Here is a 12,717-nt window from a genome sequence, read left to right on the forward strand (position 1 = left end):
CAGAGTTATCAAATGGCAGGACCAGAATGCAAATCCAAGTGTTCCTTGCTCCAAAATCTCTGTTGTTTAATACTAAATTTTATTGCTCCAAATCTCTGAATCTGACATATGTCCCCTTTATTTCTTTGCTCACTCGCAGTATATGATTATGTGGTCAGGAAATGAGAATAACTCACTTACCTAGAAATAGGCTGACACTTTTTTTTAAGCAATGAGAACCTGTCTTTAAAAAAATGAGAAAATAATATAATGTAACCTAATTATAAGCATAACACTTCTAAAAGGTGCTAACATTATTTTTCCCCCAAAAGGGAATACCGGCTGGTTTATTAAGTTGTACATAGTCAGATGTTAAATGTATTTTGAACACTAAGTTTTTCCCTTTCAAGTCAGTGCACATAGACGAGAGCCCTCAAAGAGACTAGTGCTTCTGGGGCTGAATTTAACACTATTTAAGGAAAGAAAACCTTAGCTAGGGGACATAGCTGTTAACATGGTGATTTGTAAAGCCTTAGATTTCTAATAGGGTCTGACTGTTTCAAGGAAAACATATTTTGTTTCTAGGTAACATTTCAAGTCTGATTATGAACAAATGCTACAAAATTGATCTGTAATGGGAAATACTGTTATGTCACAAAGCATTATCTATATGCTTAATGTGACTGAAAGCATTAATTGCTAGGAGCCAAAATCTGTCCAAGCAAAACATGAACATGTATTTTGTATCTCTTGTCTCTTACTGTAGATTTTCGAATGAATTCGAGTGTAACAAAGATGTAGTTAGAAAATCTGCACACCTGAAGGCTTTCTTCACCCGCTTGGATCACTGTACTTGTTCCTTGTTAGCAAATGCAGGAGTCATAACTGCTCAGAAGTGCCCAGCAAACAATAGATACATGGCCACTTGTTAGTAGCTCAGCAAAAACATCTTGCAGAGTAGTGAATGGCTGACTGCATTTTAGAGTCTTTCTAGATTTATTTTGCCACCTTTATAGTAAAAGTCAGCTTCCTCCAACTACATGCAACTAAGATTTGGCTCTTTCTGTATTTTTTTTTTTTTTAATTCTCTCTGTATTCTTAAAGCAAGTTCATAATGCTAGCATTTCCCACCAAAAAACCAATGTGTACCATAACATCTAACACTGTGGCTCATGTTGAAGCATTAAAATTTTGAGCAGTGGAAAGATTGTGCCATCAGGACTCAAACTCATAAGATTTACATGAACTTGGAGCCATTTCCAAGTATCCATCTGCACTCTCAAATATGGTCATTTCCAGGGTCCGGGACTAGGGAAACACACCCTAGGTGTAATGCATCCCATCATCCCGTGTGCTTTAAGTACCTCTCTGATTCTTCTCCTATAAAATAGTACCCAATTTCCCACAGAGACTCATGAAAGAAAATGAATGTGAGGATTGGTTACTTTCCTACCTTGGAGGTATTTGTGTAGTGGGAGCACACAGTATTTCTTTTCTCCTACATAAATACTAATAATACCTGTCCAGGCACGATGCCAAGGACTTACATACACTAACCGTTGAACCCTCACAACAGCCCTCTGAGGTTGGTATTTGTAAGAAAGAGGATATGCTGGGTTAAGCTGCAGTAAAAATCATACCATCTCAGTGGTTTACAGCAACAGACAATTTTTCCTTTCTCAAACTCTTCGGTTCTGAGCAACTGTCCATGGCAGCTGTGGTGTGGGATTCAGCAGGGCATCTCCATATCCACCCATGTCCACTGAGGAGTGGAGCGCAGGCAAACGAACATGGTCACTCCTGAAGGTGACCCATGTCTCCCATTCATTGGTCAAAACAAGTCATGTGGGCACATGTCTCCCATTCATTTGTCAAAACAGGTCATGGGTGACCACATCTAACTTCAGGGGAGTAGGAAGTGCAATCCTACTATTGCTCTGGGTGAGGGGTCAGGGTGTTAAAAACATTGGTGACTGGCACTCCTGGGTAACCAGTGGTAATAGTATGATTTTTTCCATTTTATAAGTGAGTGAACTGTAAGGGGAATTAATATCCAAAATAATACAGTTCATAAGTTAGGTGACTATATGATTGATTGGCCAGATCAGAATACCTTTGCCAATGAAAGGAGGAAGTTTTAATCAACACCTCCCTAAATCCTGAGCAACCTGCACTGACCATGTTGGGATTTACAGACCCTCTCTGTTCCTCCTCTGGCTGGGATCTTCTTCCTCCTCCTCCTGAACTGAGGTGTCCACAGCCAAGAGACAAGGTGAGCAATGTACACACAAGAACTCAAGAGCAGAGAAGTGAGACTCACAAAAAGGGGGTTTTCCCCGATGACCTTCCTGAGGAGGTCAAATGCCAGAGGTCAGATAAATCTATGCCTACCAACCAGGCTGCTGCTTAATGGTCTTGCCAAGATTTAGAATTCTTGTGCGAAGTGTTTTAAAACCTAAAAATCAATCTATCACTAGGTGAAATTGAATGAATTAAATGACAAAGGAATAGCTTTTAATGTTGTTTGTATCATGGTCAGGGTATTCCAAAGCTAGTTGTATGTGGTGGCAATTAGAAACTCATTTCAAAAGCAGGTCAGAGTCTTAGTACAATCAAAAACATTCAGGAAAGGTTATATTTTCAGAGGAAGAAACTGAGGCCCAGACAGATTAAGCTTGTGCGTTTCCCTCTCTCAGAACTGAGACAGAGGTTGGACTAGAACACCTTCCCCAACTCCAGTTGTTCTTTTTAAAACCTCAATGTTCTCATCTGAAAAATGGCAACAATAACTCCTACTTTATAGAAGAGAAATAAGGATGAATTAAGGTAACGACCATAAAGCATTTTGTGTGGCCAGTGTGCAGGAAATGGTAACCATTTTCGTTATTATACCAAAGCAGGGTTCTTACATATTTCAGCATCAAAGGTTTACTTTTAGATTGCAACACATGCCATTAGTGACTGATGGAGGTCGTGAATTTATCAGAAAATTGTCAAAGGTGTGTTTGTTGTTTTAAATACAGAAAAGAATGTTGTTTTTTCCTTTTTTTTTAAAGTTCACATCTTACCAAAAAAAAAAAAAGAGTTCATGTGGTTTTATTAACTGTAAGAAGCTGAAGACATTTAAAGACTCATATCAGATTAGTGGTTTTAAATCACAGCAAGTATGCTCCATGCTGCTGGAGATAAAGATGCCTGTAGCCAGCATGCCCAGGTGAGTTGAGAGACAAACTCATTCACTAGCTGAATGACTTTAGGCCAGTTATCGATACTTGCACCCTTCAAACCTCATTTTCCTCTTTGAAAAAGGAGGGAAGAGCAGCACCAACCTGGCTGGGTGGTGTGGGGGCTCAGCGAGACCCTGGGTGTGAAGCACTTTGCCCCGGGCCTGATGCACAGGGATGCTTGAGTGGTGAAGCAAGGAGACACTCATAAAGGATAAAAAATACCCTCTCCTTGGGGTGGAAAAAAACATGCTAAGGAATAAAAAGAAATCATCTAGAGAAGGAAATATCTCCATTTGCAGCAACATGGATGGACATAGAGAACATAGCCAAGCAAGACAAAGACAAATATTATATGATATCACTTATAAGTGGAGTCTAAAAAATAATACAAATGCATCTGTATACACAATAGAAACAGACTCACAGACAGAGAAAACAAACTTTTAGTTACAAAAGAAGAAAAGGCATAGAGAGGGATAAATTAGGAGTATAGGAATAACAGATACAAACTATTGAGGATTAACTAGATAGGCAACATGGGATGTCCCCTGGTGGTGTAGTGGTTAGGATTCCGGGCTTTCACTGCCCTGACCCGGCCTGGGTTCAGCCCCTGGTCGGGGAACTAAGATCCCTCCTACAAGCTGCATGGCACAGCCCTCCCCATGCCCCAAAAAGATAAGCAACGAGATTTACTGTATAGTACAGGGAATTATATTCAACATCTTGTAATAACCTATAATGCAAAATAATATGAAGCACATACATACATATATATTTTATATATATATATATATATAAAACTGAATCATTCTGCTGTACACCTGAAACCAAACATAAATAAATCAAATGTAGTTCAATTAAACAGAAGAAACTGTTACGAGGATCATCTACACTTTATTTTCTGGCAGGTGTGACTCCCATACAGACGTTCACCCTGGAGCCGGGCTCATCAGCCGCAGGAGGCCCCTCCGGAAGTCTTCAGGAAGGCCCAGCGGCTTGCTGGTGGCTGGATTGACAAAGACATGGACTGAAGACCCTGTGGTGCAGGCCAAAGAGGCAAAGTGAGCCAGCGTGGGGTGGCCAAAGAAGAAGCCATCGCTGAGGTCCCAGTGGCTGACAGAAGGCGTCTCCTTGGTGGGCTTAGGAGGGAACAGAGCAAGGCGGTAGTGCACGCTGGAGCGCCCCACTTTCTCCACGGCCAATGCGGCCACAGGGATCTGAGGAAAGCTGACCGGTGTGTGGAAGGTGCACTGATTGGTCACCATGAAGCCCACCATGGGGGCCGTCAGCAAGCCCGTTTTCAGACCGCAGTACCTGGGAAATTATATTACAGTGCTTACTCTGGGTCACCACAGTGCTGTCTCCCAGCCCAACCACTGAGTTTCAGCCTAGTGGGACCCAGCTTCAATGGGCCTAGAATCAAATCCCAGCTCTGCCCCTCACTAGCTGGGTACCTTAGGCAAGTTACTTAACTTCTCTGTACCCCAGTTCCCACAATAATGTAATGTTCACAACACTGGTACCTACTTCATAGGCTGACTGAGAATTAAATCATAAGTCATCTAATACAGTATAACATGTAAGATGCTAACAGTTCACAGATATAGTAAGTTCTCATTAAACACTGGCTATTATTATTAATATTGTGTCCATCTTGTCTTCACTTCTCCTGGTAAAAAATCAGGTATTTTTGTGCAAATGAGAGAATTACTGTGTCTCTTACATCTGCTATGAACTTGTAATCTCTTTAAGGACAGTGACTGTGTCTTGTTTCTTAAGTTTGTTGACTAGAAATAAGGCTATATTTGAGATAAAAGATGTCTCACTGGGTAAAGAATCTGCTTGACAATGCAGGAGACACAGGGGTTCAATCCCTGAGTCGGGAAGATCCCCTGGAGTAGGAAATGGCAGCCCACTCCAGTATTCTTGCCTTAAAAATCCCATGGACAGAGGAGCCTGGAGGGTGACAGTCCATAGAGTCACAAACAATCAGACACAACTGAGCGACTGAGCACTGCTGCTGCTGCTGCTGCTAAGTCGCTTCAGTTGTGCCCGACTCTGTGCGACCCCATAGATGGCAGCCCACCAGGCTCCACCGTCCCTGGGATTCTCCAGGCAAGAACACTGGGTTGCCATTTCCTTCTCCAACGCATGAAAGTGAAAAGTGAAAGTGAAGTCGCTCAGTCGTGTCTGACTCTTAGCGACCCCATGGACTGCAGCCTTCCAGGCTCCTCCATCCATGGGATTTTCCAGGCAAGAGTACTGGAGTGGGGTGCCATTGCCTTCTCCGGACTGAACACTACTGAGATAAATGTAGAGGTTGAACAAAGTCAGAAATAAATAGCATCATGCTTAGTTATAGTCTCTTCCTTCTTCTCCATAGAAGTCTACTTATGATTTAAACAGATTAATCATATCGTCTTTTTTTTTTTTTTTTTTAGAAAATTAAGACTGAATGTGAGAATTTGCTGTAAGAAAACAATTACGGATTGCATAAAGGTTTGCCTACAAAGCTGCTCACTTCTGCTCACATGTTTCACAGAAGCAAGCTACGTGTCTCCTTCCAGGGAGGGCGCCGCAGGTGCCAGGGGCCAGCCACCCGAGCATCCACTGGTGTCACCCATCACGACATTAGATACATTCGTTTATTGACATGGAAAGTCGTTAGTGAAAAAGATCATATTACAGAACAGTATGTAGCATTCGATCCCATTTGTTTTTATAGCAACATACTGGCTTATGTCCTTATTGCCTAGAAAAAAACTCTGAAAGGATAGACTCCCAAATAGTTTCACTAGTGATCTAGCAGTGGAATTTTGGATAATTTTTTTCTTCTTTTGGTTTGTATAAATTTTCCAGAATGAACATGATTTGCCTTTGAAATAATTTTTTTAAAAAGTGCTATTTTGTTCAAATGTCTGAATATGAATTTCATTTCTCCAAAGAAGCATTGGAGAGACAAGCAGGCGGGAGAAGTAAGGCTCCTTCTTCTTCCCACTGGGATCCTGCCCCTGGCTGCACTGCCTGAGGAGCCTCCCTCCTGAACAAGAGAGAAGGAAAAGGGAAGAGGAGAAGAAAGCCCAGCTCTTCAGGGTGACAGGTCCAGTGAGAACCAAATTCTCCCATTTTTATTTCCCCTGCTTCTTTCCTGCAATTGCTTTCCTAGTTCCCTGCAACCTTTTCCTCATTCTTGTAAGGCACTGACAGCAAAGAAATAGTGCCTCCTCCCACTGGGAGTACAGCATTTCCTGAGCTCCCTGCAACTCTGAGCCAGGCCACCAAACCTTTAAATAATTAAAATGCAGGAGTACTTTCAAACAATGAAACTGATGAGCACCTGGTCACCAGGGCCGCACTGAGTGTTTTACATTTTGTTATTGATCTTCAAAACCATCCTGCAAGGTAGATCTCATTTCCCCATTGTATAGGAAAGAAAGTAGAGCAGGGAAGCTGGATCAATTTCTCAAAGGCATGTGTTTGTACAGTTAAGTGGTGGTCCAGGCCCAAAGTTCAGGCTCTGGAGAGCCAAAGCACACATTGGTCCTTCATTCTGGCTTAGTAGATAAAGTAGGTGAAGCCAAAATCTACATTTTAGTCCCGTGAATGAATTGCATTTTCTTTACGTGTTCCTTTGACTTTAAGAATGATATTTTCTTTAAGAGTTGAGTGATGGCTTCATTACATTTGGATAACAGACTTCCTGTTTGTAAGTTCATAACCAATTTAATTTGACTGGTGGTGACCATAGGGTATTTGGGCTTCCCAGTTGCTTCACTGGTAAAGAATCCACCTGCCAATGCAGTAGACAGAGGAGACATGGGTTTGATCTGTGGGTCCAGAAGATCCCTTGGAAGAGGGCATGGCAACCCACTCCAGTATTCTTGCCTGGAAAATTCTATGGCCAGAGAAGCCTGGTGGGCTGCAGTTTATGGGGCTGCAAAGAGTTGGACACGACTGAGTATCAATGACCATAGGGTACTCAGTAAGAATTTTTCCACTGTTCCATCTTTTTTAGGTTTTAATCTTTATCAGAGTTTATACACATGAACATTAAAAAGTCAAACTGTTTCTTGAGGCTTATTACAAAACCAGTGGTTTTCTGGCTGGTTATACCGTTGTTTACAGTCTAGGTCAGGGACTCATAGTAAATTCATTCATTCCACAGCCTCCACAGTTCACTTGCTCTTTGTTAGATGCTGAGGCTACAACACTGAATAAGAGAGGATTCCTGTCCTCAGGAGCTCTCAACTTCAGGGCAGTGGTGGGGCAGGACGTGTCCATTCTTGTCCTCCGTTTGGCCAGAAGGTGCTTGTTGCTCCTTTCTGGTTCCCCTTCCACTTTCTTCTTCTCTCCCTTTCTTCCTTTCCTCAGAAAACAGTTACTGTGCACTTCTGTGTTCCAAGCACGGAAGAGAAAGCCATGAACAGTTAGCAGGCGACAGTCCATGCCTTCACATGGCCATGGTCTGGAAGGGGGTACGTTCAGAACTCAGGGTGACGAGCACTAGGCAGGGGAAGCACAGGGGCTCTGGGAGCTCGTAGCAGGGGGGCTGGCTCCTTGCTTGGCATCAGGGAAGACCCTCTGAGAAAGTGACAGCTAAGCCAGTAAGCTAAGGAGAAAATGTACAAACTTTTCAAGTGAACAGTTGGGGGAACAGCTTTCCAGAAAGAAGAATGGCCTATGTGATAGCCCAGAGGCCAGAGACCTCTGGGGGCACGTCCCAGAGACAACACAAGTCCCAGATGGCTGCAACACAGACTGCCAGAGGCAGCTGGGGAGTAGGCAGGAGGCAGACGGTGGAGGGTCTTGGTAAGGAGTTTGGATTTTATCCTGGGGCACTGGGAAGCCACTGAAGGCAGGGAGTTTTTCATTTGCTCAGTCAAGTCTGACTCTTTGTGACGCCATGAACTGCAGCAAGCCAGGCTTCCTTGTCCTCAACTATCTCCCTGAGTTTGCTCAAACTCATGTGCATTGAGTTAGTGATGCCATCCAACCATCTCATCCTCTATCATCCATCCCCTTCTCCTGCCTTCAATCTTTCCCAGCATCAGGGTCTTTTCCAATGAGTCAGCTCTTCGAATCAGGTGGCCAAAGGATTGGAGCTTCAGCTTCATCAGTCCTTTCAATGAATATTCAGGGTTGATTTCCTTTAGGATTGATTGATTTGATCTCCTTGCTGTCCAAAGGACTCCTCTCAAGAGGCAGGCAGGGAGAGGCAAGATCAGATTGATTTAGTAAAACTGTGGCTTCAAATTGAACAATGGATTAGATGGAAACAGTGATGTGTGCAGAAGAATAATTAGATAACTACACAGTTCTGGCAAAGAATGATGGTGCCTGGGACTAGGATGATGACAGCAGAGATGGAGAAAACTAGATGGAATCAAGAGAGATTTTGCATAAGGTGTGATGATAAATTGAAATGAAGGAGAGAGAAGAGCCCAGAGTTGCTCCCAGTCTAGGTGACTTAGTGCTTTGAACAGGTTGAGCTGAGATGCCTGTGAGATCCTAAGATGATATGCACAATAGGGATAACAATACCTCTGAGTGAGTGAGTAGAAGTTGCTCAGTCGTGTCCAAATCTTTGCAAACGCATAGACTGTAGCCCGCCAGGTTCCTCTGTCCATGGGCTTCTCCAGGCAAAAATACTGGGGTGGGTAGCCATTCCCTTCTCCAGGGGATCTTCCCAACCCAGGGATTGAATCCAGGTCTCCCACATTGCAGGCAGATGAGCCACCAAGGAAGCCCTAGCTACAATTTATTTAGCCCTGCACGACACACGAAGCCTTCCATGGATTATATATCCAGGAGGCATCTGAATCTATGGGTCTGATGCTCAGAAAGAGGTTTGGGCTGCAGACAGGAGTTGAGCTCAGATCTAACATCAGGGTCTAGGCAGGGAGGGTGAAGAGTGGACGCCACTGGCATAACACACTCATTGTGGCGGGCCTGTGGTGAGCTGGAAAGCAAATGCTCAGTCTGACCTCACGCAAATTCAGAAATACTCAGCCTCAAATGGAGTCATGGCTCCTTCAGACAGCAAACCAAGACTCATTGCAATTTCAATCCCTCCTAGAAATGTGACCTTTGAAACAGTCAATCTGAAAAGTCCAATCTACCGGAGTGAGGTTTATCTGCATGAAAAAGACCCCCGATGCTCCCTGCCCCCAAAAGAAGACACTGTGGCCAGAAACAATCCTTTCTTCTCTTCGGCTGATAGCTTCTTGACCCATTCTCCTTTTCCTATAAACATCTTTCATTTTATACAACTCCTCAGATCCTCTTTCTATTTAACTAGATGGGGTGAATAAAGCCAATTCGATCTTCAAATTTACTCAGTTGAATTTTGTTTTTTTAACACTGGGCAGACTAAGTAAAATTCATGTGTGTACTGTCTGGATTTGTCTTTCTGGTTCCTGGTTTGTGGAGAGACTAAATCAGGCGAGAGGGAGGGCCTAGAAGAGGATGTGGGGGATGGGTGGGGGTGGGGAGTGGGGGCAGGGGGGCACTGAAATCAAGCCCAGATTCAGCCTGACACACAAAAAAACTGTCTTTGAATAAGCTCTCAATGGATATTTCTTGGGATACAACAAACAACTGATAAAGTGATTGTGACGCTGCCTAATAACTGAGTGAGGTGAATGCCCATCTTCTATGCTTTCTTATACTTGCTTTATAAAGTAAACTTTAGCATAAAGGGATGTTTGACTTGGAAGACCCCTTGGGACTCACTTGGTACAGGGGCTCCCCAACACTAGTGTGGGGCTCAGAATCTCCTGGGGAACCTGCACAACATCCAGATCCCCGCCATCCTCTCAGACCTCCTGAATCAATATACAGGGCATTCTAACAAAGTCCCAGGTGATTCTGATGCACACCTAGTGTGGAGTTGTTCCTCTAGGGCTACCCTCTCAGATAAGGAAACTGCCCAGAGAGATGAAGTAAGTTGCTCATCTGCACGCAGCTAGAAAGGGACAGGGTCTGTCTACATTCTGTGGTCACTCCAGCCCTTTCCATTAACCTCCTCAGCCCCAGACACAGCCCCCGCCCAGGCTTGGAGACCAGTGTGTCTCTGGGGCATTTGTGGCTCAGAATCAGATCAACTGTGTCCATGATCTCACCCTGACACTGCACCCAACTCCACCAGCTGGGCTTGGTCATCTCGTACTCCTCCTCCCCAAGCTCCTGTCTCCTTCCTTGAGTCTGCTCCTATGTTCTGCCTTGACCCTAGTGCTGAGGCCCTGCCTTGGTGCCTCGCCTCCCCTGGTTGCCTCCGGGGCAGAAGCTCTGCACACTTGAGGGACATGGTGCTTCTGGGTCTGTGTGACCACAGTCTTGTCGCCTCCTGAGGTCTGGAGAGAAGTGCCTGTCAGATGGTAGGAGGCCAGTGGGCATATGGCACAAATAACACCTTTCAGAGAGGTGAGGCTATTTTTTGTCACTTGCTATAAATAGCATAGGATGGGCCATGGCTTGTGGTCAGTTACCTGGCATGTCAAGGCAGGATTCTGGCAGGAAGTCCATCCCCACACTCCCTGAAACTAAGAATAAGCACAAGCTGGGCAGCGTGACCCCATGACTGTACCAAGATCTGAGGGAGCGTCACGTGAGCTGCTGAAGAGAGACTCAGGCCAAGGGAATCTGCACAGAGAGGCCGCAGCTTGGGTGGTGTCAGGAGGTTATGTGGTTACAAGGAGAAACACATATTTAGAAATATAGACCTGGGGAGAAAATACCTTAAATGTGAACACGTATAGAGCTAAAAGATTAAGATGATGAAACTCACACTTAGGAATATACTCTGAATGTCTTTATATAAATAATTTATCTTCGGTCAAGCCTCTCTGGATATTGCCTTTACAGAATAATTTTGGTCTACAGGGGCTAATTGAAATTAATTGTATGCAAGTCCCTATGTCATCCATTTCTATTGACCTTGGCCTGCAGTGTAAAATACTGGTTAAGAGCTCAAGTCATTAAACCTGAGTTTGAATTACAGCTCTGCTGCTGTGTGACTTCAAAGAGTCACTCAACATCCCAGAGGCTCAATTTTTCTCATTTCTAAAATGAAGACAGTAACACAGGATTTTTTGTGACAATTATATAAGGCAATGCATATATGTCTTGGCTGATTACTGCAACTTAAAGATTTTTGTCATTATTTTTGTTTGTTTTTTAAACTTTTTAAACAATTTTGGCCTCTAGGGGTGGAAATTTACATCTGACTGGGTCAAATGTTTCCTTTATTTAGAGAAGACCCCTTGTATCAAAACCCTGGCAGCCAACCTGGGTGTGGACATGGTGTTCTCACAGGAGAACTATCAAAAGGGCCAGTGTATTATTTCTTCAAGTGGGTTTAAGAGCAGTGGAGGGGAGAATCAGGCGAGCAGAGCAAGAGGGCAAGGACAGGATGGATGAGACATGGCAACTACTGCAGTTTAGGAACTTCCAGAAAAGGCTGAGAAATGCTTTGAAGGGGAGGTAGGACGGGTTCAGCAACCGAACCAAGTAAGTTTGAACCAGTTTACTTTGCACAGAAAACTTACAGAATTTAATGATTGCTGCAATGTCGTAACAGACAAGAATTTACTCAAGAGGTAAATGGAAGCTGTTTAGTCCCTCTGTAGTAATGATGCAATCATACCAATTTGTGGAGCTAATCTTTCTCACGCTAGTAAAGTAATGCTTAAAATTCTCCAAGCCAGGCTTCAGCAATACGTGAACCATGAACTTTCAGATGTTCAAGTTGGTTTTAGAAAAGGCAGAGGAACCAGAGATCAAATTGCCATCATCTGCTGGATCATCGAAAAAGCAAGAGAGTTCCAGAAAAACATCTACTTCTGCTTTATTGACTATGCCACAGCCTTTGACTGTGTGGATCACAATAAACTGTGGAAAATTCTGAAAGAGATGGGAATATCTGACCACCTGACCTGCCTCTTGAGAAACCTGTATGCAGGCCAAGAAGCAACTGTTAGAACTGGACATGGAACAACAGACTGGTTCCAAATAGGAAAATGAGTACGTCAAGGCTGTATATTGTTACCCCACTTATTTAACTTATATCCAGAGTACATTATGAGACATGCTGGACTGGAAGAAGCACAAGCTGGAATCAAGATTGCAGGGAGAAATATCAATAACCTGAGATATGCAGATGACATCACCCTCATGGCAGAAAGTGAAGAAGAACTAAAGAGCCTCTTGATGAAAGTGAAAGAGGAGAGTGAAAAAGTTGGCTTAAAGCTCAGCATTCAGAAAACAACGATCATGGCATCTGGTCCCATCACTTCATGGGAAATAGATGGGGAAACAGTGGAAACAGTGGCTGACTTTATTTTTCTGGGCTCCAAAAGCACTCCAAATGGTGACTGCAGCCATGAAATTAAAAGGCGCTTACTCCTTGGAAGGAAAGTTATGACCAACCTAGATAGCATATTAAAAAGCAGAGACATTACTTTGCCAACAAAGTTCTGTCTAGTCAAGGCTATGGTTTTTCCAGTGGTCATGT

At 43.6% G+C, this 12,717-nt stretch overlaps 1 protein-coding gene across 1 annotated transcript in view; it reads right to left on the reverse strand.

Annotated features, from left to right (window-relative positions):
* Positions 1-3,914: 3,914 nt before the first annotated feature.
* LOC129629278 (uncharacterized) overlaps positions 3,915-12,717 on the reverse strand; it is a 139,500-nt gene continuing 130,697 nt past the window's right edge. Inside the window, exon 3 of the mRNA XM_055549218.1 lies at positions 3,915-4,520. Within this exon, the coding sequence (XP_055405193.1) occupies positions 4,136-4,520 (385 nt within the window). The 3' untranslated portion in view covers positions 3,915-4,135. The remainder of the gene's footprint in view (positions 4,521-12,717) is intronic.

The sequence above is a fragment of the Bubalus kerabau genome, chromosome 15, assembly GCF_029407905.1.
Source record: "Bubalus kerabau isolate K-KA32 ecotype Philippines breed swamp buffalo chromosome 15, PCC_UOA_SB_1v2, whole genome shotgun sequence".
NCBI classification, from domain to species: Eukaryota; Metazoa; Chordata; class Mammalia; order Artiodactyla; family Bovidae; genus Bubalus; species Bubalus kerabau.